At 62.7% G+C, this 25,664-nt stretch overlaps 3 protein-coding genes across 3 annotated transcripts; 1 reads left to right on the top strand and 2 right to left on the bottom strand.

Annotated features, from left to right (window-relative positions):
- The first annotated feature begins 865 nt into the window (after positions 1-865).
- ENG (endoglin) lies at positions 866-11,705 on the top strand. The gene is made up of 15 exons (XM_062011296.1): positions 866-986; positions 4,590-4,747; positions 7,023-7,157; positions 7,680-7,842; positions 8,015-8,171; positions 8,349-8,481; positions 9,191-9,365; positions 9,452-9,594; positions 9,721-9,858; positions 10,062-10,106; positions 10,217-10,327; positions 10,423-10,668; positions 10,824-10,887; positions 10,970-11,071; positions 11,504-11,705. The coding sequence occupies exons 1-15, from the start codon at positions 929-931 to the stop codon at positions 11,620-11,622; spliced, it is 1,947 nt and encodes a 648-aa protein (XP_061867280.1). The 5' UTR covers positions 866-928; the 3' UTR covers positions 11,623-11,705.
- Positions 11,706-11,977: 272 nt separating this feature from the next.
- FPGS (folylpolyglutamate synthase) lies at positions 11,978-16,947 on the bottom strand. The gene is made up of 15 exons (XM_062011297.1): positions 16,883-16,947; positions 15,687-15,815; positions 15,530-15,583; positions 15,338-15,402; positions 15,133-15,247; positions 14,955-15,032; positions 14,598-14,659; positions 14,396-14,498; positions 14,239-14,316; positions 14,024-14,171; positions 13,840-13,938; positions 13,501-13,651; positions 13,339-13,414; positions 12,981-13,047; positions 11,978-12,882 (listed from the first exon to the last, which is right to left on the bottom strand). Exons 1-15 carry the CDS (start codon positions 16,892-16,894, stop codon positions 12,455-12,457), a joined length of 1,665 nt encoding a protein of 554 aa, XP_061867281.1. The 5' UTR covers positions 16,895-16,947; the 3' UTR covers positions 11,978-12,454.
- Positions 16,948-17,452: 505 nt separating this feature from the next.
- CDK9 (cyclin dependent kinase 9) lies at positions 17,453-24,727 on the bottom strand. The gene is made up of 7 exons (XM_062011507.1): positions 24,602-24,727; positions 24,044-24,125; positions 23,130-23,220; positions 20,746-20,912; positions 20,409-20,580; positions 20,184-20,332; positions 17,453-19,106 (listed from the first exon to the last, which is right to left on the bottom strand). Exons 1-7 carry the CDS (start codon positions 24,691-24,693, stop codon positions 18,741-18,743), a joined length of 1,119 nt encoding a protein of 372 aa, XP_061867491.1. The 5' UTR covers positions 24,694-24,727; the 3' UTR covers positions 17,453-18,740.
- Between the last annotated feature and the right edge of the window lie 937 nt (positions 24,728-25,664).

Raw genomic sequence — 25,664 nt, 5'->3', positions numbered from 1 at the left:
CGAGGTGCTGGGTGCTGCGGTTTTACATAGTTTTCCTTTGGATGGAAAGCTCGAAGCTGCCCCATAAGCTGTGAGGGGAGGGGAGATGCTGTGCTGGGACTGAGCAGAGCGCGCGGGGCTGCACGTCGTGGCCACCCCACAGCCACCCCCCGCCTGTCACCTCGCAGCCCCCTCCATTGCAGGGTCTGTCACCGCGGGCCCGTTGCTCATCACCCTGCAGTGTCACGGCGGGGAGAGGGATGCGGGAGGGCGGGGGGTGCCTGAGCCTAGTCCCGGTCCCCATCCCGTCCCGTCCCCGCGGTCCCCAGGAGATGGCGGTGCGCCGTCACGGGAGCTGGCCGCGGCTCACCCGGGTCACCGACACCTCCGGGGACATCCTGCCCGCCGCGGACAGGCCTCCATGGCCTCCCCGAACAGGTCCCCAGGGGAGACCACCCCCGGGGGCTGCACCCACCGCGGGGTCCTGCAGCCACCCCCGGCACGGGGCTCTCCGCTCCCAGCCCCCCGTTAGCTGTGCGAGGGCTCTCGCCTCGGGCAGCCGGCACGGGGCAAAGGGATGGGGCGAGGGGGCAGAAGCGGGCGCTCCCACCTCTGCTGCTTCGCCCCGTCACCCCCTCGCCCAGGCAGCGCCCCCGCACCCCCAAACCCGCCTCTGCCAGCCGCGCGTCTCCCCGGGTCGGGCAGGCAGCGGGGCCGGGGGTCTCCATCAGCCCCTCGGCGGGGCCGTGGGCACGTACCGGCCCGTGACACTGTGACCGGGGAGGGGGGGTGTCCCTCCTCTTCCCCCCCGCCGCCGCCGCGGCCCCCCCGCCGCCAGCGGCATTTCCTCCCGGCTCGGCCCGCGGACCCTCCTCCGAAGGGAGTCGGTTTCCTGCCGCCGCCGCCCGGGCACTCGGCGCTGGCTCCCGGGGAGCGGCCGCAGGCGGACATGGGCCCCCGTGCCGCCCCGCTCCTGCCGCTGCTGCTGGCTCTGCTCGGCCGCCCGGGTGAGTGGGGCTGGGGGGGGAGGTCGGACACGCACCCCTGGACGGGACCCCGGCCCGGCGGGACCCACCCGTGACTCCGTCCCGGAGCTGGGACGGGGCGTCCCGGCTGTGTGGTGTGGGCAGTGTCACTCCGGGGAACCCTCCGGGAGTGAAGGTTTGAGGGGCAGTGCCGGGAGTGGGGAGAGACGAACTGCCCCCAGCCCTGGCAAGGACAGAGAACGCAGCCCTGACGCTCCCCGAGATCCGGCGCTCGGGGAGGGGGCTCAGGGACTGTTGCTGTGCCCGGGACCAGGCAGCGGCAGCCGGGAGGGGTTTGGGGTGGCTTCGGTGGGCTCCAGCACCGCGGAGTGTGTGGGGCCGAGGAGGTCCGAGGGCGAGGATCGGGGAAAGCCCTGTAAGCGCTGTTTGGGTCACGGTGACGGAGCTGGAGGCTCATCCAGCTCCGGAGCAGTTAGGCAGGGAAGGACTAAAGCCAACCCGAGGTCTCTGCAAAGCCACAGGAGGAATTTCAAGGGGGGACATGCGCAGGACCACCCATGCTGGATGAGTGCAGAGAGCTGGGGTACCCGCTGGCAGAGGGAAAGGGAACGGGGAGGGCAGCGGCAGCCTGGGGAGGCTGCAGCCACGGGCACTGCGTGTCCGGGCTGGGACAGTCCCTCCCGGGCAATGGGTGCTGCTGGAGTGTCCCTTTGCCAGGCTTAGCGCCTGCTCTCTGCCCACCACCACCTTCTGGTCACTGTGCCAGGCAGTCCCTGTGCCAGGCAGTCCCTGCCCCATGAGGCTGTGCTGTAGGGGCTGTGTCCCCTAAAGCTGTGCTGTGTAGTCCTCAACCCACGCAGATACGAGTTCTGTGTTGTCCGTCACTGCGCAGTTCTCATCCTTCTGCTGTGCCATATGGACCGTGTCCCATGTAGCTGCACCACAGCCCTGTCCTCCCTGTCTGTGATGTATAGTCCCTACACCACAGAGCTGTGCCATCTGCTCCCCGTCCTACACAGCTGTGCCATGTCACATCTGTCCTGTGTAGCTGTGCCACAGAGTTCGTGTTCTTTGTCCCATACAGTCCCTGCACTAACATGGCTGTGATGTATGGGCTGAGCCCTATGCAACTGTGCCATATGGTCCCCATCCTGGATAGCTGTGCCGTATTTAGCTGTGTCCTGTCTTATTTAGCTGTGCTATATGGGTCATATGTTGCCTATCCTACAGAGTTATTGTATATTGTCCCTGTCCTGTGTAGCTATGTCATGCAATCCTTGTGCTAATTGTGCTATACAGTCCCTACCCTGTGTAACTGTGCCAGACAGTCCCTGTCCTAACTGCCACACAGAGCATTCATCTGTGCCATACCACCCCAAACCTCTTCAGCTGTGCTTTGTGGTGCCCAGCCCATGTGTCTATGCTTTACGGTCTCTGTCTGTCCACATCCTATATGGTCCCTGTCCTATGTGGCTGTGCCATATGGTCCCCATCCTGAGTAGCTGTGCCACACGCACGGTGTCCTGTCCATCTCTTGCCTCTCTCACTCAGGGACCCGCAGGGCTGGGGGAATTTGGGGTACAGTGCTCAGGGTGGGTCTCTCAGACACAGGAGGCTTCCAGAGGTGAGGACTTTGTGCGCCCTCCACAGCAGGGCCCAGTGCTGCTGTATATGGGGTAAGGATGGTGCTGAGTTGTCCCCTCCTGTCCCTGGGGAGAGGCTGCTCGGTGCCCAGTTGACTTTGAGAGAGGCAGGAATGACATGGCCTGTGTCAGACCCAAAGCCTGGTCCCATCCACTCCATCTGACTCCCGATGCCACCTCCACATGGTCCAACGGTGGCTCAGACGGTGACAACCCCCTCCTTCAGCTCACAGCCTGCGGTCCATCCCCATTCCTGACCCGGGCTGACACCGGCCAGCTCGTTACACAACAGCGGCGGATGCCGGGATGCTGGAGCGGCACTGCCCGTCTCATGAGGCATCCTGCGCCGCCGGAGCCAGCCTGGCCCCGCAGCCCCAGCCCGGCACCCCTGGGCGTTGCTCTCTGCTCAGGGCCTTTGATCTGCTCCCAAAATCCCAGGAATCACCCCCCGGCCCCTGACCCGCGGGGGAGCCGCAGTGGGACCGCGTCTGGGCTGCGCCCGAGCGCGGGACAGGGCGGGCGGCTGGAAAAACATGAAGTGGATTTTCTTTCTTTCTTCCTTTTAATTTTTTTTCGCCTTTCCTGAAGTACAAAAATAACAGCGCCCTTATCTGATCGCCCCGGCGGCCCAGCTGAGCCCCCTTATCTGATCCTGCCATAGTGCTGGAGCCCGCCGCCTTCCCCAGGGACTGACGGTGCCCGGCTGGCACCGCTGCCGCCCGTGCCCTCCGCTGCCATCGCTGCCCTGCTCCGGGGACCAGCCCGGCCCCGGCCCCTCGGCCCCGCCCGACCCCGCGGGATGCTGCCCGTGTTGTGCCCGGCGGTGCCAGCGGCCGTGCCCGCTGCCGGCGGGGCAGGAGCGGAGGGGAAGAGGGACGCAGCCTGCGGCGCTCAGATAAGCGGCTGTTTATCTTCCTCCCGATGCTGCCGGCCGCGCGGCCGCCGCGCCGGGGGGAGGAAGCGCCGGACAATAGGTGGGCCCGTGGCAGCGTCACTGGTGGGGTCTGTGCCTTGACCCCGCTGCCACGGCCGCGCCGCTCCGACGGCGAGACACGGGCCGGGGCCGCCGCGATGGGCACCGAGTGGCGCGAGTGGCCCTTTGCTGCCGCCGCATCCCAAAGCCCTGACGACCCTGAGCATCACGCTCGCTGTGGCCGGGCGGTCCTGGAGCCAGCAGGGATGGGAAAGGATGGGATGGAGCTCAGCGGCCAACTCCAAAGCAATCGCAGTGCCCCAGGCACCATCTCCCCACGGGAAGCCCCCAGCTTCTCCCCACGGGGCTCCATCCTGCTCAGTGCCCGAGGGTGCAGGTGGATCCCGAGGACAGGGACCAGCCCGAGGCACGGGGGCCAGCTCGAGGCCAGCCTGGCCACAGCAGGGCTGCCCAGGGCAGGGGAAATGGCTGAGGCGAATGGGATTTTACAGGATCAGGCCTTCAAACGGCTGTTTGCGCTCAGGATTTCCCTTGGCAGCCGCCGGCGGGGCCGCTCGCTCGCGCGCCGCGCGGGGGGTTCGGGATGGGGCGAAGCTCACGCCTCGGCGCCTGCCGAGGATGAACTTTACAGCCGTTTCCATACCTGAGCTTCCCGCTTTCCTGCAGCAGCGGGGGTGCGGGGGGAGGTTTCCGCCACCGCCCGAGCCGGGGGGCAGCGGCTGCGAGTTCTGGCAGCGGCTGCGAGTTCTGGCACACGGCGGTGCCGAGCGAGGACAGCAGATTTTTCCAGCCCGGATCTGAGGGTCATTAACGTGATTGCGGGCAGGGGGGAGGTGCTGGCAGAGGCAGATGAGCCCCAAACAAACACGTAGCACATGGTCCCGCGGGTGCTGCGCCGGCGGTGGGGACGTGGCGATGTACCGGGCGCACGGGGGCTGTGCCGGGGCTGCTGGTGTGATGCAGCCCCCTCCTGCATTGTGTCCCTTCCACGTCGTGTCATCCCACGCCTGCACGGCGGGGACTGACTGTCTCTTGTTTTCCTCGCAGAGCCCGGGGGAGCCGAGGGCTGTGACCTGCAGCCGGTGATGGCAGAGTCACCCATCATCCTGTCCTATGCCACCAGCACGGTGCCACGGGGCTGCGTCAGCAGCAGCTCCCTGAGCGCCAGCCGTGAAGTCCACATCCTCAGCATCGAGTGGTCCAAGGTGAGAAACCATCACCCCAAGCACTGTGCCCCCCAGCACTGTCACTGTCCCCTAGCACTGTCCCTGCCAGGCAGGGTGTTCTGGCTATCAAAACATTTCATCTAGGGTGCAGTAAGAAGACTTGCCTTCATTGAGCCTCCTCTCCCAGCACAGCCATCAGTGTCCTTGACCCTAACAAGGGGTTTAAAGCCTTTTTGAGGCAACTTTTCTAACAGCCCATGCTGCCAGGGCCATCCATCCCTGTGCTGAGTGTCCCTGGAATCCCTTTGTCTCTGGAGAGGTGTCTGGGTCCCAGCTCAGAGCCATGGGGACTACACCAGGGAGGGAGGGATGGAGGCACATCACTAAAAGGCAATAAAACCAGTGGAAACCTGTCCACCACCATGGGCAAGGCCTGCCAAGGGGTGATAACCACATTGTGGATGCCCCAGGCAGTTTTTGGATGAGGATAGGCACGGAGCAGCAGCAGAGCTGCATCTCTGGCAGGTGCTGGTGCTGGTTGGCACCGTTGGGTGGGTTTGCACCAGCACATGGGTTTGCTCAGCTGCTCTGCAGTGTGGCCCAGCTCCCCTCACACCAGCAGGGCCCTGGCAAATCTAGCCCAGAGCCACCACGCACCACGCTCCCCCCACCCCCAGCTTTCCCAGTTCTGCTTTTCAGGGTGATATGGGAGCTGGGCCAGGAGCCACCAAGGAGAGCGGGTTTGGCGAGGGCCCCCCTGCCCCAGTCTGGCGTGGGCTGGCCCTGGCAGCCTGGCGCGGGTGGCGCGGGGTTGTCGGCGCTGGGGGACACGCTGATGTCACGGCTGCGGCACCGGGCCCTGCGGCGCGCGGGGGGAGCCGGGCAGGGACGCGGCTCCACTCACAGAAGAATTACTGGAAGCCACTTTCTATAAGCAGATCCCCACGATGCAAAAAATAAGTAAAGGAAAAAGCCAAGGCAGGAGGCGTCTGTGGGGCAGCGCCGAGGCTCCCGCAGCCCAACAATGGAGCACTGCAACACAGCCGCCAGCTCCTCCCGACGCCCAGGGCCACCCGGGCTCCCCGGCCACCCACGCTGGCCATGAGGCCATTGCTGGGCCAGGCTGCCCAAGGCCCCGTGCCCAGCACCAGGGACTGCCTCCACCCCCCAGTCCTCGGCTGTTTTTCTCTGCTCAGCACTTTGCAAGCGGTGATTCAGGCGTCTGTTGCCAAACTTAGCGCCCGGCGTTTCGGCTTCCCTGTGCGGATTTCCGTCTGGAGGCCGCTGGGCAGTGTCAGCTACAGAGAAGGGTGCGTTGCCACCACCGTGGCCCTGGTACCCCGTGCACTGGTATGGCTGGTGCTGAGGCTGGAGAGGCAACGTAGGGCTGGGATGTCCCAGTGCCTGGGGTGAGGAGACTCCAGTCCCCGGTGTCCAGAGACGGACAACAAAGCTGGAGAAGGGGCTGGAGAGCAAGTGTGATGGGGAGCAGCTGAGGGAACTGGAGGTGTTCAGTCTGGTGAAGAGGAGGCTGAGGGGAGACATGAGTGCTCTGTGCAACTCCCTGACAGGAAGGTGTAGCAAAGTGGGAGTCAATCTCTTCTCCTTAGTAACGGGTGACAGGACAAGAGAAAACAGCCTCAAGTTGCCCCAGGGGAGACTGGGATTGGAGCTGATGCAGAATTTTTTCTCTGAGAGGGGTGTCAGCCCCTGTGCCAGGCTGCCCAGGGAGCTGGGGGAGTGCCCAGCCTTGGAGGGATCCCAAAGCCCTGGAGCTGAGGTGCTGAGGGTCATGGTGGGCTTGGCAGGGTGAGGGGAGGGCTGGGACTGCAAGAGCTTAAAGGGCTTTTCCAATAAAATGATTCTTCGGTTCTATGACACCCCAGTCACTCGCGTAGGTATGCCCCAGCCCTCAGTGGGGGTGACACTGGTGCCCAGTGCAGAGATTACCCAGTCGCTGACACAAGGCTGCCCTGCTCCTCGAGTTGTGGTGCTGAGACCCCTGTCTGGGAGTGCCCTGCACTCTGGTATGGTGATGTCACTGTCCCCAAGGTGTGGATGTCCTTGTCCCTTGCTCAGGGAGAGCGAGGGGATGTGAGTACACTCCCCAGTGTGGGTACACATCCAAGTGGTATCTCTGCACCCTCCTGTCTTGCCCCCTAAATGCAGCCACAGCTGCCTCCTGCATAGCTCACGCTCTCCCCACTGCCTCTGGCTCTGGGGGCAGGTGAGGTGGCCGGGGAGCAGTCAGGGAGGTGACAGCAATTTGGGCTTGCTGGCTGCAGCAGTGACACTCTCTTTTCTCTCCTCCCAGGTCTCTGCCGTCCCACTGAAGGTGTCGGTTGTGCCACGCGCCGGTGACTGCAGCCGCTCAGCAGTTCTCGTCCTGCTCTGTGCCCGCTGCTCTGCCACCGTCACCTCCCCGTGTCCAGACCTGCTTGTCCGCACCGTGAGTGCCACAGGAGCAACCTCGGGGGGCAGCGGAGCTGGGGCCATCCCCAGAGACGTTGGGGGAGGGAATATCCCTGGAGGAGACCTGTCCCCATCTCCAGAGATGTCCGCGGCGTCCCGGGGAGGAGGGGCCGGGGCTGGGCTGAGCACGGGGCTGACCGGGCGGCAATGACGCGCAGGCCTGGAAAAAGCTCCCGTTTCCTCCGGCCCGCGGGAGGAAGGTCAGGGATGGGGTTTGGCTCCAGCCAGCTGAGCCGGGGCCGGGTGCTTTGTTAGCAAAATAAACCTCCTGCTTTGTTTGTGGCTAATAATAAAGCGGGCTGAGCTCCCCGCGTGCCGCCAGCCACCCACACCGCTCCCGGCCCCTGGCCCCAAGAACCCCCATTCATCTGAGGTGATTCCCAGCCATCACATCCTCTATGCCAGGGGGAAAGACTCCACGCTTTCCCCATGGCAGCCTGTGCCCTGAGGGCTGCACCTTGCCCCTCCACCCCGGCTCAGGCTGCTGCTCGCCCCACAGGATGCCCACCTCAGCCGAGAGACCACCGCAGCACAGGACCTCGAGCCACCCACGGCCACCAGTGAGGGACAGCTGCTGGCCTGGGCTCACACAGCCTATGGGGGGGTCACATCCTACAGCAGGCTGCAGGACCCCCGCAGGGTCCAGCTCCGCCTGGGAGAAGGTGCGTGGGGCTGGGGTGGGCAGCGAGGCTCTTCCTGCTCCCAAAGGGTTCTGACCCAGCAGGGAGAGGCATAGTCCTGGGGGAGATGCTCTGGGGACCAATATCTTTGGCCCTGAGCATCTCCCCAGCCACTGAGCCCCGTTTGGGTTTGGTGACTCCTCGGCCCCCACAGATGCCAGCAGCCCCCAGGACTGTGTGCCCCAGGAGCGCTTCGATGCCAGGCTGCACCTCGAGGCTGAGGTCTTCTTCCATGAGGTGAAAGGCTGCTCACGCAGGGATGCCCAGAGCACCAAGGCTGCCCACATTGTCCGCCTGCAGCCCCAGCACAGGTACCCCACAGTGCCAGAGGTGGGAGCTGGGGAGTGGCAATGGGTGGGAGAGCTGGTGAGACACACTTAGAGGTGCTTGGAAAGGGGTTTGGGGTGTCTCACAGGCAGAGTCCCCCCATCTCAAGGGGGATATGGGACCTGCTGATGAGGGATGCTGATGCTCTTGTGGTTTTGCAGCTCCCCCATCACAGAGGTGAACCTGTCTCTGAGCTGTCCTGAGCGAGCTGTGAGCAACCAGATCCTCATCCTGCAGAGCCCAGCCAACCTCACCTGGTCCCTCTCTGTCAACAACTGCCACACACAGTTCCTGGTAGGGCTGAGCGAGACGTGTGTCCGTTCCACACGGCTCTCCCCAGCCAAGGGAGCTGCCAGGGAGAATCATGGAATGAAACATAGAGTGGTGGGGGTGGGAAGGGCCCTGCAGAGCTCATCCAGCTGAACCTCCTGCTAGAGCAGGTTCCCCTCAATCAGGGGGCACAGGAACGTGTCCAGGTGGGTTTGGAAACCTCCTGAGAAGGAGCCTCCACACCCTCCCTGGGCAGCCTGGGCCAGGGCTCGCTCACCTCAGCACCAAAGGAGTTTCTGCTTCTGTTACAGTGGAACTGTGTTCCAGCTTCTGTCCATTACCCGTTGTCCTGTCACTGGGCTCTACAGAAAAAAGTGTCCCTCCCAATCTCCTGACACCCACCCTTTAGGTACTGATAAGTGTTGATGAGGTTCCCCTTCAGCCTCTTCTCCAGGCTGAAGAGCCCCAGGTCCCACAGCCTTTCCTCGTTAGTGAGGTATTCCAATCCCCTCAGCATCTTGGCAGCCTTGTGCTGGCCTCTCTCCAGAAGTGCCCAAGAGAGGCATGGGGAGGGTGGCAGGAGGGCAGCTGGGGGGTTTGGGCATGGGGAGGTGGCAGCCCCCTCACTGCAAGCCCTCCTGATGGAGATGAACCCAGAAGCTGTCCCTGCCTCGAGCCTCTGCAGCTGTCCCTGTCCCTGCTCAGCTCTCCCAATGCTGCCCCCTCCCTATAGGTCTCTGGGGACTACAAGATCATGCCCATCTCCTCGCTGCTGCTCCCTGGGCAGCTCCTCCCTGACTCAGAGCAGGGCCTCATCGCCAAAGCCTTCGAGAACAACTGCAGCGTCATCGCCTCCTACTCTGTGATTCCCACCAGTACCCACATCAGCCTGGAGATCCAGGAGTACGGTGAGACCCCCAGCACGCCAGGGCTGGGTGTGATGGGAGGAGATGCCACTGCTCCTGCTCAGCATCCCCGTCTCCCTGTCCCACAGAGGTGATCAGGCAGGTGCCTGTGACACCCACTGCCCCAGCCCGCCCCACTGAGTCCATGCCCCACACGCTGCTGTTGATGCTCCAGCCCTGGAAGTGCACAGATGAAACCATGGAGATCGTCATCGACAGGTCCTACCTACAGGTGAGGGGATTTGGGTGAGGTCCTGATGCCCACTACCATCACCTGGGAAGGCTCATATCCTGCTCCAGGTGCAGGGCAGGGGACTATCTCCATCTGATGGGGGAACACTGGGTGCTTTTCTCCCAGATCATCAAGGATGTGGTGAACATCACCCTGCGGGACATCAGCTGCCAGGCGAAGAAAAACGCTACTCACTTCATGCTGAAAACCCCCCTCAGCCACTGTGGCACCTCGCTGGAGGACAAGGGCCACGCCAACAACGAGGTGAGATAACCCCTGGCCCATCCCATCCCATCCCATCCCATCCCATCCCATCCCATCCCATCCCATCCCATCCCATCCCATCCCATCCCATCCCATCCCACCCCTGGGTGGGACGTCCCTCATCTCACCCCATCCAAGTGAGGACAGTAGACCCCAGCAGTGGGGATCCCTTGGCTGACCCCACTTTCACCACCTTCTTGCAGCTCATCCTCAACCTGGCCCAGGGCACAGTGCTCCGGAGCGTGCGGGTAAGAGCCGGGTTCCACAGCAGCCCGTGGGGTGGGGTGGGAAAGGTGCTGGTGACACTGCTGGGTGTAGCAGGGGCTGGGGGTGGCCTCAGCACTGTCCCCACTTGCAGGTGGCCTTCCGCTGCAACATCCCTCGGGAGCTGTTCCTGCGCCTCTTCCCCACGGCTGCCTTTGACGCACCGCAGATGGAACTGGAGGTCAACAAGGAGGTTTTTGTGCAGGTACCAGCTCCAGCTGGGTGCTTGGGCTGCAGGCTGTGTGTGTGTGGGGAAATCTGTCTGTCTCCAGGCTGGTGACTCTGTGTGTGCCCCGGCAGGCGTCCATGCGGTGGGAGGACCACCCGTCCGACCTGCAGCTGAAGGAGTGCTGGCTGGCAGAGCCGGGCCGGGAGCCGGTGCTGCTGGTGCAGGCTGAGGAGGCTCGTGGCGCCGGGGTGGCAGTGCTGGAGGGGCCCCCCAGCAGCCATGGCAGGAAGGTTTGGCGCTTCCGCTTCACCTACACCGTCCCCGAGGGCAGGCGGGTGCCCTTCTCCGCCACCATCAAGTGCAAGGCTGGACTGCAGGTCAGCCCGAGTAACCCCCACCACCGTGCTGGAGTCCCCACCATGGGTGCTGGCAGCCCGGTGGGCTCGTCCCCAAAGAGCCTGGGGGCTCCCAGTCCTGTCCCCTCGCTGGAGCGTGGGTCTCCCTCTCTCACCCCCAACCTCCACCTCCACAGAACGACACCATCTTTGAGAAGGTGCTGGAAGTGACGGTGAAGGACAGCTGGCAGCCGCCCAACAGTGAGTTTGGGGCAGGGCAGGGGGCTGGGGTGGGCACGGGAGCCCCCAGGGTGGCGGCGCTGACGGCTTTGTCCTCCTGCAGCCCGCGGGCTGGGCCTGGCCGCTGTCCTGGGCATCACCTTCGGCGCCTTCCTCATCGGGGCACTGCTCACGGCCGGGCTCTGGTACATCTACTCCCACACCCGTGAGTATCCTCCGCCCCCTGGGACCCCCATGGCAGGATGGGGGTGGCAGGGTGGCACACACATGGCCCTTGCTGAGTTGCTATGTGCCCCCTGACCAAGATCCCTAGGTAAGCCAGAGAGCAGGCTGCTTCATACGGCTCTCCTGGCAACACCACAGGGGAATAACCCCACTCAGGGTGGGCACAGGTCCCCAGGGCCCCCTCGGCACCCTCAGTGCCCCGAGCCACTTGCCCCTGCTGCCATCATGGTCCCCCGCGCCCATCTCCATCCCTGGAGCTCAGGGGCCAGCTGGGAGCCATCTGGGAGGGTTCCTGCAGGACAGGGTGGGAGGTCCCGTGGGGACGAGCCGTGGCCACTGCCCACAGCCCTGAGTCTGGTTTCCCGTTGGTGTTTCTCCCCTCCCCTGTGCCCGGCCCCATGGCATGAGACAGGTCCCATCTCCAAACTGCAGCCGGTTTCCAGCACAGCCCCGGCCTCGGAGAGCAGCAGCACCAACCACAGCATCGGCAGCACCCAGAGCACCCCCTGCTCCACCAGCAGCATGGCCTGACCCCCCTGGGCCCCGCCGAGCCCACATGGCCCCCTGCCGCTGGACTTGGACACCCACTCCAGCCCCATTAAGCTGTTTTTTTGCCCCAAATCTCAGGCCAAGCCCAGTGGGGGCCTCCATTACTCATTCAGTGAATGCTTTGGCCCCCCAAGGGCAGCCCATGCTGGGGGGTGGGCACCCTGCAACCTCCCTGGGGTGCCCTGCTGCTGGGTGCACGGGGGAGGGGGACAGAGCAGCTATTGCCAAAGACCCCCCATCAAATGGGGGAGGGCAAACGTAGGTGCCCCCAGGATGTGCCCCAGCACTTGTGGTAAGCCCTGCACCCCTCCCTAAGAAAGAAGGCAGCAGGCACCAATGGGAGCAGCAAGAATTTTATTGGGGGGAGGGGGTGTGGGGCTGCTGCTCCCCCATGGGGCAATGGGCAGAAGCCACAGGTGTCCCCCCCCCAGCTCCCCAAACAAGTTACCAACTCTTATTAATAATAATAAAAATCTCCCCTATGTTAAATTAGCGGCAGCCTGATGCTGAGCCTCACCACAGCTGGAGGCTCCCACCTCCCGCTCCCCCAAAACTGCCACCCCCGGGAGCCAGGACCCCGGCACAGCCTGGGGTAGCTCCCCTCAGTTATCCTCACCAAGGTGGGCTGGGGGCATCCCCCCCATGGCCAGTGCCCTGGAGGGGCACAGGCAAAAGGCACTGGGGTGAAAAGGGCCGAGCCGGGATGGGGTTGAGGGGGTCTCCTCGTGTCCCCCCCGCCTGAGCAGCATCGGGAGGGGGCAGAACCGGCACTTCAAGTAAAAACAGACGCCAAGCTCCACGTGCCCCCAGGCTGTCACTGGGACAGCGACGGGTCCAGCAGGCGCAGGGCCCCCCCCACCAAGTGCAGGCTGCCGGTGAGCAGGACGCGCACGGCGGCCGCCTCGCGCAGCAGCACAGCCCCGCTGCTGGCCGCGGGGTGCGGGTGGGCGCCCACGGCCGCCGGTGCCGCCAGGCACGGGTCCCGGCCCTGCGCCACCCACCGCAGTGCCTGCGCCAGGCACGGGAACACCAGCGCCGGGGAGTTGAGGGGCCGCGGCGAGGGGGGCACCAGGAGCAGGGCGCCTCGGGAAGGGGCTGGCTGCAGCAGCCCCCCGACCCGCAGAGGGGCCGGGAGCCAGGGGTCCTGCCCCCCTTTCTCCTCCAGCAGCCGAGTCCACGTCCGCTGGTTCTCCAGGCAGCGGGTCAGGGCGTTCTCCAGTGTCACGTTGAAGTTTTGCTGGTCTGGGAGGGATATGGGTCAGGAGTTAGGGGAGGGGAGCCTGGGAGGGGCTGGGAAGAGGGGAGGGGGCTGAGGGAGACCCCTGCTCCCCATCACTCACCCACGTTGCCAGCTGCTGACGCCTGTGTGAAGTTGGGGCAGAAGACAGCGTAGTCAAAGTGGCAGGGCTGTGGGGAGAGGGGTGTCAGCCCTGCAGGAACCCCCAGCACCCGCCCCTGGGATTTCCACTGGGACCAGTCCTCAGCCCGACGGGGTTACAGGGCTTTGGTTCAGGGAGGGGATGATCCGAGTGCCCCCTCCCCTGCACCCAGGGCTGCGAGACCCTCGGAGGGAGGCACGGAGGTGGGATGCAGCCAGGTGGGCAGCCAGCCAGCACAGGGCATCAGCTCCACCTCGTGGCTCCCCGCGCCAAAGCAGGTGCCAGCACACGCACAGAGACCCCCCCAGAATAACCTCACCAGCAGCAGCTTGAGCAGTGCCGCCGTGTCCCGGTCCCCCGTGGCGTTGAAGACCAGCACACGCACCTCGGAGCCGCTGCAGGGAGAAAGGACGGGCGGCCATGTCCCGTGGGGACCCTCAGCACCATCCCCAGCACCACCACCCCCACGTCCCTTCCTTACTCGTGGGGTTTGTCCCGGTTGAGGGCAGCCTGGCGGAACCAGCGCACGCAGGCCTGGATGCTGCTGGTGGTGTGGGCCCCGTCCAGGTACCACATCACGGGGCCGTGGGGCAGCACCTGGGTCCGGCCCAGCCACTCTGTGTCCCGCAGGCCTGGGGAGGGGGCACAGGGCATGGTTGGGACACCTCACAGCCTCATCCAGCCCTTGGAACCCCATGGGGATCAAACACGGGGCAGGCAGGCAGGCTGTGCCCCTCAGCATTGGCCGGAGGACCTGGTGTGGCCCCACCATGAGCACAACAGCACGTCTGGGGGGTGTCGTGGCGTGGCCATACTGCACCTTGGATCATGGCAGCGCTGGGTTGAAAGGTGGGTGCCAGTGGCACCGGCCTCCCGGCCAGCTGAGCACCCGGCAGCACCTCCTTCAGCTCCTCGAAACCTGGGGGGACAGGCACCCCTCTGAGACCTCAGGGCCCACAGCAGGGTCCGACCCTCCTGTCTCCTGCTCCACCCTCCCATCTTACCCTGGCAGCCACAGCGCTGCAGCCACGTCCGCGCCAGCTGCAAGGCCAGGGCGGCGTTGGAGCGCTGGTGTGCACCCGCCAGCCCCAGCTCCAGCACCCCACGGCCCTCCTCGAAGGCATCCAGCTCTGGGCAGAGGTAGAGGGGACACTGCGGGGAGAGGAAGCTGAGCCCCCCGCCATGGGGCACCCCACATCCCTCCCCCCACCTGACTCACCTCCCGCTCCTGGGCTCGGTCCCGCAGCACCTGCAGCGGCCGCTCCGGCTGAGCCACGGTGAACGCCGGCACGCCGGGCTGTGAAGGATGAGGTGCTCAGGGACACAGGGCTGCACACCCCAAAATCACCAGTGAAGGGAGGGTCACATCTCCCTACCTTAAAAATGCCCCCCTTCTGCCAAGCGATCTTCTCCATGGTGTCCCCCAGGATGCTGGTGTGGTCGATGCCCAGAGATGAGACGCCACACACCACTGGTGCTCTGGGGACACAGAGTGGCAGTGTGCTTGCTGTCACCATGCCGTGGGGACACGAGGCCCTGGCAGCCCCAAGATACAGCCTCAGCCCCAACAGCTCCTACCTGATGATGTTGGTGCAGTCGTAGGCGCCGCCAATGCCAACCTCCACCACCGCCAGGTCCACCTGGGGACGCAGGGACACTGAAGCCACCATGGGGCCATAAGCAGCAGGTGTCCCCATGGATTTGGGGATGACAGTGGGGCCAGATCCTTGCCACCACCCCTCCAAACCCATGACTGAACCCGTGCCCCACTCGCCAGGTCCCACCCAGCTGGCACAGCACCTGGTTACAGCCATGGCAGACTGAATGATGCAAGTTCTGCCCCAAATAGAGTCTGGACACCACGTTTCCCCCTGCTCCCTGAGGTCCCCACCGACCTGATGTCCCCATCGCAAGCTGGAAGCCACCATCACCTACCTTCTCCTGCAGGAAGACATGGAAGGCCATGATGGTGAGGAAGCGGAAGTATGCCGGCATGCTGGCGTGCACCGGGTCCTGGCAGGCAGAGCATCCATGAGGGACGGCAGAGGGCACACAACCCCAAGGGGGTGTCCTGGGGGAGGGAGAACCCCCCCACAAGTGCCACCACCCCTACCTTGGTCTTCTCCAGGCGGTTGTAGACGAGCCAGAAGTACTTGCTGAAGAGCTCCCTGCTGATGGGCTGCCCGTTGATGCGGATCCGCTCCCGCACCTGCACCAGGTGAGGGGAGCTGGGGGAGGCAGAACCGGCGGGGGATGGGGGCACAGTCAGACATGGTGCTACCAGCCCCCCCCAAACCCTCCTGCCCTCCCCTGCCCACCTGTAAAAGCCTGTCTTCAGCCCGTAGCTGCGGAGGATGCACTCGGTGAAGGCACATGCTGAGCCCTGGGGAGATGGCAGCATCAATCCCCCCTGCACTGGGGTGGAGCTGGAGACACCAGCGATCCCTGCCGCACCCCAGTGACCCCCGTCTCGCCCCGTGAGCCCCCCCAGCACCGCCCGCTCGCCTCACCTTGCCCTTCGTCCCTGTGACGTGGATGATGTTCAGTCGATCCAGGTCCTCGACCTGCAGGCGGTCAACCACCCCGTGAGACCCCCACAGCAGCCAGTGCTGAGCACAATGGCACCACTGCCCAGACGGGGGACGATGGGGAGACCTTTCCCCTCACCTTCAGCCCACTCCTCTCCAAAAAGCTCTTCATGGCTTCTAGCTGTGCCTGAGGGTCACCGCGCTCCCGCTTCACCTGCTCCAGGTAGCTGGCGTTGGTCTGCAGGGTGTTGAGGGTCCGGATGGCATCCTGGAAACACCCCCGAGGTAGTCAGGATGGTAAAGGCACATCAGCGCAGCCTCGGGGAGCAGCCTGCCCCCTGCCCCACGCACCCTGACCCACCGCGTCGGGCTCGGTCCCCCCGGCGGTGCCCGCGGCCGCCCATGCCGGCAGGATCTCTGCCATGGCGCCGCAGGGACGCACCGGCAGCACCACAGCCTGTTTTGGGGATGGGCTACTTATCGGCAGGGGTGGCTCACCCCTCCCCGGGTGCCCCTTGGCCCCAGGAGCAGGGCACAAGGCAGCGCAGCTGGCACCCAGCCCTGACTGGCGGGACGGGGCCGGGAGCGGGTGCGCGCAGGCGGCACTGCCGTGTGTGCCCGCCCTGCCCGCGCGTAAACAGAGGCACCAGCAGCCCGGCGCACGTGGGACAACCTGCCCGAGCAGCCGTGGCAGCGTGCCCCGGCACCGCTGTGTGCTGCCATGGGGATCTGGCACGGGACGAGCCCGTGTCCCCGGGGTGGGGACATCCCACCCCAACAGCCGGACCCAATGGCATGGGCACCAGTCACGCTTCTGGCTCCGGCGAGCACGGAGCAGGGCGGCTCCGGTCTCCGTCCCTCTGCCTGAGGACCGCCGTCGTCCCCGCGACCCCCTCAGCGGGGCCATGAGGGGTGGCCGCCCCGCTGCTGGGGCAATTTGCCACGGCGGTTTGCGGGGTGACAGTCAGGAGCCGGCACAAAGAAGGGCCGGACGGTGAGCTGCGGCGGGCCGGGGCTGCGGGACAGGGGCAGGTCGCGGGGTGTCCCGCAAGGTACCGGAGCCACCTGGCTGTGCCGGCCCCGTGACCCCGCGCCCCTCCCGGCGCTCGCGGGCCTGCGGCTCGTGAACGGCGGGCGGGCGCTGGGGGAGCCCCGGCCCGTCCTGCCGCCCGCCGCCCTCCGCAGCCCGGCTCCGCGGGATGCCCCGGGCCCCACCTGGCTGCAGCCGCCCCACACCGTGGCCCCGCCGCACGGCTCAGCCCCATCCCCTCCCCCCCCCGCAGCCCGTCGGTGGTACGTTTCGCTCCCCTCGGTGTCGCCCCCCCCCGCGCGTACCTGATAGTCCATGGCGGGGGCGCGCGCCGGGCGCGTGCCGAAGCGGCGCCGGGCGTCCCGCAGCGCCCCGCGCAGCGCGCGCAGCCCCCGCACCACCATCCCGCCAGCGCCGCGCGCCGCCGCGGGGCCCCCGCGCGCCCGCCAGGGGCGGCGCCGCCCCGCCCCCCGCCGCCATCTTTGAAGCGGGCACCGCGCCGCCACGTCGGAGATGGGCAGCGAGGGCGGGGGGCGACCCTCCCGCGGGCATCCCCGCGACAGCCGCAGCCCCCGGAGCGGGAGCCCCAGAACCAACTCCCCCGCGCCCCGCGGGTCCCCAGCACGCCCGCGCAGGGCCTGGGGTACCGGGTCACAGTCCCGCATCCGCCACCGGCACGAGGGGTCCCGGCCGCAGCGCCCTCACCCCGCTGTCCCCACCAGCCCCCTCGGGGCTGTGTTAACCCGCCGCGGCGCTCACCGCACCGACCCTCCACCCCGGGACCGGCTCGGGCTGTGCCAGCCCCCCTGGGCCCGGTGCTGCACTCCAGCTACTGTCTCCATTCAGCCAAAAGAGCAACGTGGAGGTTAAAACCGTCCATTTAGGGCAGGATCGTGTTTATTCACAACTATCAAAAGTTATCTGGCTTATTGCTTACAACCAACTTCATTTTTTTTCCAAAGAGACCAAGTTCCCCCCATCCAGGCACTTACTCAGAGCCCCACACCGAGACACAGTCTATGATTCTATGATTTACCTTGTACGTGTCCTTTACCATCCCTTCTGTCTGAGAACGGCCCTGCTCAGCACCGCAGCCTCCCTCAGACCTCACGCTCCTGACGTGGCTTTTGCCATTAGTTTAGTTAACGGACAACTCAGCAACTGCCAAAGGTTATCACTGTCTGCACATCAGTTGTTGCAAGCCTGGGGATGCGTGGGGCTCAGCAAGGAGGCGCCGGCTGCAGCCGCCAGCCATGGAAGACAAAGCATTCAGCTGGGAAGGAGTGCTGGCTCAGGACAAGCCTCTCAGTCCATGGCAGAAGGGGTGTGTGCACCATGGCAGTGACCCCACTGCTGGCTGCATCTTGCTCAACATGCTTGCAATGAGCTCCATGACAGGAACAGATGTGGGAGTGTTTCGAGTCCCTCTGCTCCCAGCACCAAAATCCAGGCTCAGCCCCGAGACCAGCACTCACAGTTCCCCATCCATCTCGGGGAAGGAAAGCAGCAGGCTGGCTGTTTCTGACAAGGAAGCCAGCGTGGATGCCATGTGCTGTCACACAGGCCGATTCCCACTGTCGATCCTGGCTATACAGATCAACCTTCTGTGCCAGCCACCCCCGTTTGCCCTCTGAGTCCCTTCCCAGACCAGAGCCCAAACTCCAGTGACAGTCATGCAATCTAGTGACTCTGCCCTCCCTTCTGGAGCACATGCCTTGTCCTACAGCAATGCTTCAGTGTTCAGAGGATCATGCAGCAGCTATGGCCAACCAAGAGAACCGAGACACCTCCCAGCAGGGCCCAGTTTGGTCCAGGGCAGCTCCTCCCAGTCCTGCTGGTCACAACCCCGTTCGCTGAGAGCCCCAATCACTGACAGAGCCACTTTCTCCATCATCGGGTCCATCATGATCAATCTGCATGATTATGAACGTAACCAAGAGACTGCTGCTGCAGGGACACGAGGAAACAACCCTCTCCCGTCCCCCAGCTCCGTGCTGGCTGAGCTGCTGCACGAGGAGAGGAGACAGCACAGCTCAGTTAAAGCCAGCAGACACTTTGCCTTGAAGAAAGTCCCTTCCCAGATAGAAAGACCCCACCAGGACATCCCTGTCTAAAGCAACCTGTAGCACAGCCCAGCTGGGACCCCGCTGGGGAAGCCCCAGTTCAGAAGACCCTGTCGAATTCAGTCTGGTTGGTGGCAGTGGGGTTCCTGCCCTGGTTTGCTGGCTGCTGCGGCATGTGCCCTCCCCTCCTGCGTGGTGGCGCCAGGTACTCGAACATGGACTGGTTGTGGGTGGACAGCATGTTCTTGAGGTCTGAGGGCATGGGGTCTGACCAGAAGAAGTCGTGGTTGAGCGCGTCGTCGCTGTCGATGCGCTGGGCAGGATCCAGCACCAGCAGCTTGTCGATGAGGTCCAGGGCGTAGGGGTCTTTGACGTAGGCTTTCAGGCGATCCTTCACCTTGCGCTTCTGGCCCTTGGGCAGATCCAGCTTCTGGTACAGCTCGTACTTATCCACGTTTGGCCAGACCTGGGAAGGGGCAGGAAAGGGGGTGGGGATGATGAGCCGTTTTTGATGCCAACACCCTCAGGTGAACAGGGTGAGGTCTGCCCAGAGAACAATATGGTTTTATAGCCTCCAAGCCAGCAGACCTTGTTCCCACAGCAGGAAGGAGGCAGCCATAAAGTGTTGCACTAAAACCCAGAAAACATGTGGACATGTCAGGACAAAGTCCTTCCCAGGTGGGAACAGCACAAAGGATGCTCCAAGATTTCTGTTTCTCCCACAAAAGAGCTACTGGAGAGCACGGCTCAGGCCAGCTGCAACATCCAGGAAGCTAAACTGACAAAACTTACTGCTAAAGAATAACCTGGATGTATGTGGCACCTTAGAAAGCAAAACCTGCTGCAGTCAGCAGCACTTACCTCACCCTAACCTGGCAGAGACCACAGCAGATGCTTACATACAAAAGAAAGTGCCTTCAACATACACACACCATGTACTGAACAGAGGCATCGAGCCTCTGTGCTCCCTGCACAGCAGACCCCACTGGATTGCAGCCCTGGCCAGGGACCCCCAGCTCCATCCCCCACAGAAGGGCAGGGCAGGAGCTGAGGAAGGGCTGAGTGCTCATACCAGGGCTGAGCTGATGCCACATATCACCAGCAGGAACTGAAAAGGCTTCAGTTGTGAGACAAACCTCACAACATAACATCCCCACACTCTTCTTTCAGCAGAAATTCATTTATCTGAGAGACAACCCCTAAACACAGGCTAGAACACACAGGAAATGTTCCTTCACCCTCAGAGTGGCCAGCAACCTCTCTGTGCTCAAAAACAAGCACAGGACTTACCCCTCCCAAAGGAGGTGTGGGAGGTCAAGTTCTCTCCTGTCCTCCTTAGGACGCTGAACACAATGTGACAGCTGTAGTTAACACAGAGCAGCAAGGAAAGCAGTGTCCCACTATGCAGTTGGCTCCCAGGAGGCTCCCAGGAGCTTCCCCGGCAGCCAGAGCCCAGGGCAGGGAAAAGGCCCAGGAACGCCCAAGCCCAGGACCCAGCCCACACCTCCCTCTCTCCACAGCTTGGCCACGCTCTCGCCCTCACCTCTGGCGTGATGGATCCGCAGAGCTGGCTGATGAGGGTGAGCTGGTGCTGCTCTGTGTTCCCCTGCATGATGGGGCTGCGGGTCCACATCTCTGCCATGATGCAGCCTGCGCCCCAGAGGTCAATGGGGGGACCGTAGTCCCGCTCTCCTAAAGGGAGACGCCGTGTTAGTCAGCCGGGGGAAGGAGAAGGACAAGGAAGCCACCAGAGCCCAGGAGCCCCTACCTAGGAGCAGCTCGGGCGGGCGGTACCACAGCGTGACCACACGGTTGGTGTAGCGGTTGGGCTGGCTGTTCTTAGCCAGGCTGAAAGCTCGGGCCAGCCCAAAGTCTGCCAGCTTCAGGACTCCATCCCGCGTGATCAGCACATTGGCAGCTTTCATGTCTCGATGCAAGATCTGTACCAGGACAGATATGAAAGGTTAAGCCACTGAGGTACTGTCCTTGGGTGCCTGAGAGTGCAGAGGTGGAGGACAAGGATGGATCTCCCTCCAGCCCATGTTCTTTGCAAAGCCAGGGAGAGCGGGGTGAGCTCAGGGCACAGCATGGTTCTGGCCAGTTACCTTGTTCCTGTGGATGTAGTAAAGTCCATTCAATAGCATCTGCATCACTTTCTTGATCTCTGAGAGCGTGAACTTGACGTGGGCGTTGCTGAGGAGGCCGGCCAGGTCATGCTCGCAGAAGTCAAACACAAGGTAGATGCTGCCCTTGCAGCGGTTGTAGGGAGAGGCTGAGGAAGGGGCAAGGAGGGGCTGTCAGCAAAGGACCCTTAACCCTGCCCCAGCTCCTCATGGCCTCCAGCCACCCTGCTGCTCATCAACACTCACTGGCAGAACCTCAGGAACACACAGACAGGCTGCAGGCCTCAAGATAAAGAGGCACCGAGACAGCACAACTGGCGTGGGAACCGTAGAATCATGGTTAGAAAAGATCTTTAGGCTCCCAGAGTCCCAGCCCTCACCCTTCCAAGCCCACCATTAACCCCTGGCCCTCAGCACCTCAGCTCCACAGCTTTGGGATCCCTCCAGGGCTGGGCACTCCCCCAGCTACCTGGGCAGCCTGGCACAGGGGCTGACACCCCTCTTGGTCAACCTAAACTTCCCCTGGTGCAACTTGAGGCTGTTTCCTCTTGTCCTGCCATTCATTACTGGAGAGAAGAGACTGACACTCACCTCACTACAACCTCCTGTGAGGGAGTGTCAGAAAGTGCTCCTGTCTCCCCTCAGCCTCTTCCTCTCCAGGCTGAACACCCCCATTCCCTCAGCCTCTCCCCAGCACCCTTGTGCTCCAGCCCCTCACCCAGCTCCGCTGCTGACTCTGGCCACGCTCCAGCCCCACAGTGAGTGAGAGGCCCAAGAATGAACTCAGTATTGGAGGTGTGGCCTCATCAGCACCAAGTACAAGGGGACAATCACTGCCCTGGTCCTGCTACCACACTATTTCTAAAAGAAGCTAGGATGCCATTGTCCTTCTTGGCACCTGGACACACTGCTGGCTCACGAGAAACACACAGAGAATATGGAACATTAGAAACTGAGGTTTTCTGCAACCACAAATAGCACCTACAAAAAACAGACTGATCTGGATTAGAGTGATTTAAAACTCCAATTTCAAGTCAATAACAGGAAACCTCAAGAGAAGACATCTATTTCAATCTTGTTCCTAGAGCACATATACAAAACATTAAAAAGAAAGGCTGATTTTCATCAGCTGCCATCAGCAAAACCTGCTGATCAGCAGCTGCAACCAGAAGATGAGGGCTAAGCTCAGCATCCACAGAAATGCCCTACTCTCTGAGAGCCAGAAGGCTGCCTGCTAGCCTAGCTTAGCAGTTTCTTACGTGTACTAGGCCCCTACTGCACGTTGCCTACATAAAAAGAGAAAAGCATCAAGTCTGACAACAGTAAAAGCAATGTTTCTACTTTACTGGAAACTGAGGTCAAGGTAGATTTGGATGAAAACTGGAATTCAAATCAAACACAACCAATTAACATGTCCAGCAAAACAGTGACCCTCAGCCTGCCACACAGGCTATCCTCCCAACTCCTGTATCACACAATGAATCACAAATTAACTTGTCATCAGTGTTTTCACTCCTATCTGTTCAGACAGCAATCTACACACGGTCCAGTACTGGAGCAACTCCAAGTTCCCACTCCCAGGACAGAGATTTCTACCAGTTCAGTCACTGGACTTCTCTAAAAACATCAGCAGCAGATACCTGCAATTTTTATTTCAGTGAAATGACTGACTAGAGGATGACAGGCTTTAACACCAGCTGTTGCTTTCAGGAGTATTCCCCCAGTACAAACCCATCAAGGAGAATGTTACATAAAACCAGGAAATGCTTCAAAGCAATTTCACCAGAAACAGAGCCAGGCCAGGTGCCCCAAGCATGCCAGTCACACAGCAGAGACACACTGAGCTGGAAGAGCAGCTCAGAACCCCACATGTGGAGTCTCAGCCCTCACAGCACAAGCAGTTCCTGTCACCCACAGAAAGAGACATCAAGTGAGTCTGCAGCTGGAGCTGTGTCACCAGCTTGGAGCTGCCATCAACCTTCACAAGGCAATCAAGAGGGATGGCTCCAACTCCTGCCAGGGAACAGGCTGCATGCAGCCATGAGATCAGCTCTGGGCTGAGAACCCTCTGCTTCAAAGTCTCTCTGGCACTGGTTTATTTAAAGCCACTCAGAAGGCAGTTTACCAGCACAAGTAGCATTCCCCACCACCACAACCTTGCAGGACCCACCACTTTTTCCAGCCAAGCTGCATCAACACTCTAAACCTGTTTAGGAACTGTTTGCCCAGACAAGTGTACCATCACCCCACAGCACAGGCCCGTGCTCAGCTAGAGGATCCCACTTCCACCACCAAACACCAGCTCAGTGACAAAGGAGGGCTACAAAAAAGCCAAGAGCCAGAGTAGGGGAGACCACTCAAGCTACCTTTGGTCCTGCAGATTTCGATGAGGTTCACCACGTTCTCATGTTTGAGCAGCTGGAGGATTTTAATCTCTCGCAAGGCTGTGATGGGGAACTGGAAAAGAGAGAGTAGAGGGATTAGGGATGCACAAGACCAGATCACCCCTGCCTAGAGAACAGCAGTGATCACAGCAGCTTGGCGTGGGAGCAGCTTGAGCAGTAACAAGGCACTGAAGGACACTTTGAGCTTTAAAATATAACACTACCAGCAGGATTGTCCAGATGTATTCTACATCAGGCTACAACTGATGATTGTGCCACATGACAGAGGTGTTTGTGTGGTGCTGAGGTGGGCACAGGGACGCTCCTCCCTCCAGTCCTCACCCTGCACAGCCATGACAAGACAGAGTACAGCTTGGCTCTGCAGCAGTGTGTTCCTCCCCAGATGCTGCCTGCACTGTTTAAGCTGTTAACTCCCTCCTCAGCTTTCTCCATCTTTTCACAGCCCTGAACATGTGCCTTTCACTCACTACCCAGCTCTTGGACAAACGACAGCCATTGTGGAGTCCTCTGTCAGGGAGTCTGCACAAGAGTAATGTGTGGGCAGTGTAACCTCTCAGACCAGTCACCACACAGCTACTGCACCACACTGCTGCCATACAGCCACTGCAGCCAAGAAACTGATAATGGGCCAGTCACCTTGGCAGGACAACCACATTACCCAACATTATCACAGCATCGGGAGGAGAGGAAAAAGGCCACAGTGCTGAGATCCTATTCACACACGTATATGTTCAATATTTGATGTGTTACAGCAGTAAACATTCCTAAAGGACAGAGTGAAAATGCATCTCTGCTATCCCAAAGATTGGCTTTCACCTATGAACCCCCTAGTCCAGGCCTTCCCAAACACAGCCCAGCCATGCTCCCACACTTACCCCCTCCTTCTCATTTTCCATCAACACTTTCTTCAGCGCTACCTTCTTGCCTGTCTGTCGATGTTTGGCTTTGAAAACTTCCCTGAGAAAACAGAAAGAAATCCGTGAGCAGCACAAAGAAGGGAAGGAGCCAGATGCGTCTAACCAGGGACAAGCCACACTAGAACACCATGCAGTCAGCTCCGCGCTGAGCTGCCTGTGTGTTACCACCGTGCCACGTCCTCTTTGGTCCAAACATCCTCAGGACCGGCTGAGCCAACCCAGAGCTCAAGAGCTCCCACAGCCCTACAAGCATTTTGGGCAAAGCTGCGGGTCCCCGGGGGGAAACTCTCCTCTGCCAGAGCGTGCGACCGAGCGGGGCTTCAGAGCGGGAATAGAGAGGGCTCGGGGGCCAGGATGACTCCCTGGGGCCGGAGGGGTGAGCGGGGAAGGGACACGCGGCCGCGGGTGACCCGGGCCCGGCGCGGGAGGGCCGCGGGGCTGAGGGCGCCGGGCTCGGGCAGCAGGCCTGAGGCCGGGGACCGAGGCGGGGAGAGCCGAGGCCGGCGGAGCGCTCACCCGAAGGTGCCCTGGCCGATTTTGGCGAGCTTCTCGTACTTGGAGACCTCGTCGCAGAAGGGACACTCCACCATGTCGTACTGCTTGGCCATGGCCTCCGCGCTGCGGGCTCACGGCAGCGGCCCGGCCTGCCCCGCGCGGCCCTTCCGGCGCCCCGCGCGGCCTCATGGGAGTTGTAGTGCGGCGCGGGCCGCCATGTTGTCGCCGCGAGTCCCCCTCACGGGGCCCCGCGCGGGGCTGTCCCGGCCGCTGCCGCCGCCGCCCCTCCGCCGGGCCCTCGCCCCGCCGGCAGCCGCCGCAGCGTGTGCCCGCGTCCGTGCCCGTGCCCCAAGCGTCCCCAGGAAACCAACCCTGTGCTCCCCCAACCGCTGGCAGCCACGTCCCCTGAGTGTTCATAACCGCATCTCTGCTCTCTGACTCTACCTGCGCCTGCGCTGCGGGGGCAGTGGCGACGGGACCCTATGGCCAGGGCAGGAGAGCACCAGCGGCTGGCACTGCGAGGAACCCAAGTTGCTGCTGTGCTGGCAGAGACGAGCCCAGCCGGGGAAGCCATCCCCCTGGCAATGGCCACATCTGGGTGCACATTGCACGGTTTGGGGTTGTTTGGAACCAGTCCCCGTGGCAGGGAGCATAGGAACCCAAGGCCTGCGCTGTAGGAGAGATGGCGGCTGGCATCCTGGCCGTGGGAGTAGGGGACAATGGGGACATCAGATACCTGCTGGGCCCAGGCCACCTTGTCCTGCATGGAGACACTCTGACGGGCCACCCCAGGTCCCCCAGCATGGCAGGACAGAGGATGGCAGGGGGCTCTCGCTGGCAGTGGCACCACCTGGCTGTAACCCCGCGGGGCACGCTGCAGGCAGGGGCTGAGCCCCAGACGTGCATGGCAGGACGTGTCTGTGTGCCTGGCACCCTCCTCTGAGCCTTGGCACCCAGGGCTTCTTGGGTGTCCTGACGAGGTATCCCCAAAGCAGGGCCCTGCAGGTGACCCCTGAGCAGCCAGGCGGGCTGGAGGAGCCGTGGGGACAGCGGGGACAGCAGCAGGGCGGGCAGGGGCAGGAGC

The sequence above is a fragment of the Colius striatus genome, chromosome 19, assembly GCF_028858725.1.
Source record: "Colius striatus isolate bColStr4 chromosome 19, bColStr4.1.hap1, whole genome shotgun sequence".
In the NCBI taxonomy this organism is placed as follows: domain Eukaryota; kingdom Metazoa; phylum Chordata; class Aves; order Coliiformes; family Coliidae; genus Colius; species Colius striatus.
The sequence above is the reverse complement of the archived record's forward strand: the minus strand, read 5'-3'. Positions and strand labels throughout refer to the sequence as shown.